The sequence below is a fragment of the Sinocyclocheilus rhinocerous genome, unplaced genomic scaffold, assembly GCF_001515625.1.
Source record: "Sinocyclocheilus rhinocerous isolate Xijiao unplaced genomic scaffold, SAMN03320098_v1.1 scaffold5, whole genome shotgun sequence".
NCBI classification, from domain to species: Eukaryota; Metazoa; Chordata; class Actinopteri; order Cypriniformes; family Cyprinidae; genus Sinocyclocheilus; species Sinocyclocheilus rhinocerous.
Window position 1 is genome coordinate 529,798 of NW_015661874.1, and position 4,039 is coordinate 533,836.

At 37.9% G+C, this 4,039-nt stretch overlaps 2 protein-coding genes across 2 annotated transcripts in view; both read left to right on the top strand.

Moving 5' to 3' along the window:
• The window catches only part of mios (missing oocyte, meiosis regulator, homolog (Drosophila)), an 11,045-nt gene extending 9,234 nt beyond the window's left edge, over nucleotides 1-1,811 (top strand). Inside the window, exons 9-11 of the mRNA XM_016536305.1 lie at nucleotides 56-260; nucleotides 349-478; nucleotides 842-1,811. Of these exons, the coding sequence (XP_016391791.1) occupies nucleotides 56-260; nucleotides 349-478; nucleotides 842-932 (426 nt within the window). The 3' untranslated portion in view covers nucleotides 933-1,811. The remainder of the gene's footprint in view (nucleotides 1-55; nucleotides 261-348; nucleotides 479-841) is intronic.
• Nucleotides 1,812-3,052: 1,241 nt separating this feature from the next.
• LOC107726645 (glucocorticoid-induced transcript 1 protein-like) overlaps nucleotides 3,053-4,039 on the top strand; it is a 12,158-nt gene continuing 11,171 nt past the window's right edge. Inside the window, exon 1 of the mRNA XM_016536306.1 lies at nucleotides 3,053-3,478. Coding sequence (XP_016391792.1) covers nucleotides 3,214-3,478 — 265 coding nt within the window. The 5' untranslated portion in view covers nucleotides 3,053-3,213. The remainder of the gene's footprint in view (nucleotides 3,479-4,039) is intronic.

The window sequence follows — 4,039 nt, forward strand, 5'->3', positions numbered from 1 at the left end:
TTTTTTTTTTTCTTTTTCTTATTTGTCCTGATTCCTGTACATATGTTCTGCGCAGGTGTTTGTGAGCTGTAATTTCTGTGGAAAGTCTATATCATACAGCTGCTCAGCGATGCCTCATCAGGGCCGTGGATTCAGTCAGTACGGGGTCAGCGGTTCACCCACCAAGTCAAAGGTCACCAGTTGCCCTGGCTGTCGTAAACCACTTCCACGCTGTGCCCTCTGCTTAATGAACATGGGCACTCCTGTGTCCAGCTGCCCAGGTAACAGACGGATCATTTAAAGTTCTTCTTCAATTATGATACCATTATGTAAACATGTTCAGTTCACTCATCTCGTCCATCTTATCAGGCACAGGAAAAGCAGATGAGAAAGCCGATCTCACACGAGACAAAAAACTCGCACAGTTCAATAACTGGTTCACCTGGTGCCACAACTGCCGGCATGGTGGTCACGCAGGTCACATGCTCAGCTGGTTTAGGTAAGAGTCATAAGAGTCACCCATATTGTGCCATTTATTCGATGACCTTATAAATACAAATACACTACTGTTCAAAAGTTGTTTTTTTTTAAAAGAAATTAATACTTCTATTCAAAAAGGATGCATTCAATTGATCAAAAGTGACAGTAAAGATATTTATAATGTTACAAAAGATTACGATTTCAAAAAAATGCTGTTCTTTTGAACTTTCTATTCATCAGAGATGAAAAAATGCATCACAGTTTAATATTTCATAATATTGCTGTTTTTACTGAATCAAATAAATGCAGCCTTAAAAGTAAACTGTGGTTTATAGTATTAAGTATAACATTTTCTGTGCCATTATATTGTCTTTTCTTTCAGAGATCACAGTGAGTGTCCCGTGTCAGCCTGCACCTGTAAATGCATGCAGCTGGACACCACAGGCAACCTGGTGCCTTCTGATAGTGTATAAAGGCCTTTCTGCCTTCGTTTTCCAACTTAAATCTCCCAAATGACTAGAAACCAGCTACCAACATTAGTTCTGTAAGTGATGATGGCAAAGTTCTCACAGTTTCAGAAGTTAATGACGAGCATATGTGTCTTTTCTGAAGTGATTTGCACACCTCACTGGTATTGAAGTTGACGACAGGTGCTCTATTGTCACAGGAACTAAAGCAGTTAGATTATGTTACCCATAATTAAGTCACCCACCCGCGGGCAGTTGTGTGTCCTGAGACGTCCGACCTTCTCGAGAAAGAATCCATGTGAATGTCTGACCTATGCATTTGTGGTCCAGTAGCAGGAAATTCTATGAGTAAAACTATTTCAGTATCAACTTTAGAGACAAGGAAAGAGATACCACAATAATTTCAACCTGAGGAGTTTGAATGCATGTCAGGAATGTTTTGTTTATATCTTAGAAAGTGCTTCACACGGTCCATAAATACTTCAACTATTTGCCTTTGAGTTTAGCGATTCATATTGTTTTATTATTATGTATTTATTGCATATTACTCAATACCACACTGAACCTCGGTCAGCTGTTGAAAATTTAATTTGTCTGAGATCTACAATACAGTCAAATGATCTTCATTGGAAAGTGGTAAAATGTCTATTCAGTTTGTTTTAAAAATTGCTTTTAACAAATAACACAAAGTGATTTTTGCAGATTTTTGTTGTTTAAAATATGTAGGTTTAACATTAGTTCTGGCTAAGTGTTGCAATTTTGGATCCAAAGGTAATGCTGTTTTGTAGTGCTTACCTTAATTTATTGCACAATCAATGCAAATGTAACATCCTAACTATTTAAATTATTGTGTCTGTATTTTTTGAAAAGCAAAACGAACTTCCTTTGAGGACTAATGTTATTAAAATATTTTTTGAAGGAGTTTGAATGCAGTATTTTTTTTTTCCTTTATGCAACCAAATAATGAGACATTTTGTTTGCTTCAATTAGATTAATACAGATTTTCAGTTTAGTGAACCATGATGAAGATATGCAATAGCAGAAATTAAGAGATAAACTGTTTAGATCAAGTTTAAAATCTTTACTTACTGCAAAAAAAAAAAAAAAAAAGGGGTACGAACATGTCTGAGTCATAGTTCGCCCAGAAAAGCCTATTTTGGAACTATATTTTAGGACCATACCAGTTTTTTTTTTTGTGTTGTGACATTTTCATGACAATAAAGCCATTGAGTCTGTAGTGCTAAGACCAGAAAGACAATTCGCATTTCGAGACATGGGACTCATGACATTTCTGTTGTTTTTGTGCATAGCTATTTTGGGATTCATCACAAGTAATATATATCGTAAAATATGGTCTGTGGTTATCGTTACTTGTCGAGACTTTCACGTTTTGTTCTGCAACATAAATTGCAGCCATACCTCCAATTCACTTTTGAGCTATGGCTGTAATTTATAATGTAGAACAAAACAAAAAGAAATTCCCGAGGGAACCCCATGACAACAGTCTTCCCTTGGAGAATTTGGATGGAAAATGTGCTTTGTCATGAGAACTAATAGCATTTTGCTATCAATGGCATCAAACTGAGCTTCAGGCCCAATGCCATTTTGAGTGAACAAGAACACAAATGAGGAAGAGGGGAAGGTGTTCGGTTAATAATGACTTCAGTGTTGGCCTGTTTCTCACACAACTTACAAATACATACAACAACTTCCTTCTTGTATAGACAACTCTCATGAGGTTTTTTTTTTGTGGCCATTTTTAGAGCTCAACAGATAGAGTCACTATGAGCTTTTGTGTTCATTGTACGGGTTTGGAACGGCATGAGTCTGAGTAAAGAATTACTTTTTTTAACTACTCCTTTAAGATAATTCAAGTAATGATTCCCAGAATGTAAACAAAACTCCTACACTTTCTCTGTTCAGAATATGAGACGACATAAAAACATTCCACAGCTCCTAAGCAGTGTCTGTTTTCCAAGCAAAACTAAACTCCACCCCAGCTGATAATGCAGTGATCTCATTGGCACTTCGCTGTAAGAAGGCACGCATAAGCCAATAAGCAACGAGCAGCGGGGGTCTCTGCTCCAATCAGATTCAGCGTGCCGTGCCTTCCGCCCGCCCACTGCCTTTACTGCAACACATCTGTCAGCGCAGGAGCACTGGGGAGTTTGGACCTGCGTCTGAACTTTGTGTCCACTTTGATTCAAAGTTTTACAGGGAACGACAGGCTCGTACGCACACAATAGATTAAGAGGAAGTGAAATGTAATAATAGCTCGGCTTTTCGCATGAACACGTTTTCAGTTCTCGTTCTGGAGTTTATTATTGTGTCCCGTGCGCATTTACGCATCAAGTGCAACAGTAACTCCAGACTTCAGCCTGTGTCTGCCAGTGTCCCTCTGAGATGGAGTGATCAGACGAGATCAGCTTCATTCTCCTCTTCAAGACACAGCAGAAGTCCATCATCATCATCATCACATGCTGCAAATATGAAGCAGATCACTAAGCCCACCAGGATCCCATCAGAGAGTCACTTTATAACAGCAGGGAGAGGTAAGCTTAAATTTAACCTGTTTAAACTCCTGTTAATGAGTTTGTTTGGTCTTAAACTCTTTGCATATGATCTATAACTAGTATTTATCATGTGAGCTTGATTTGACTGCATCTTCCACATTTGATATTTATTGATTACACTTTCCTTCCTAAGGTTTTATAGATATTTTATGATCTGAATAGTATCTGTTATATATGTGCAGTTAGGTTTAAATCACTGAAGAAGACAAAGTTGTATAATTATAGTCGTTGTGTAAGTAAAATGTTCACTTGCAGTCAACTGTTCGAGAACAGTTTGGCAGAATTGTCAGATCCTGTACAAAGACAATTAGAAATGATTAGGAAAAAAAATAGTAATAAATGAAAGCCGTTATATTATATCAAAGTTAGGACCCAAACCAAACCTAGACCTACTAAGACCCAGATCCAGAACAAGATTAGACCCTTGAGACCCCGATCCAGTTCAACACCACATTTCTGTGGCCATCAGCGATCTCAAGACCTTGAGATAAAGACTGTAACTTTGTGTGTGTGTGTGTGTGTGTGTGTGTGTGTGTGTGT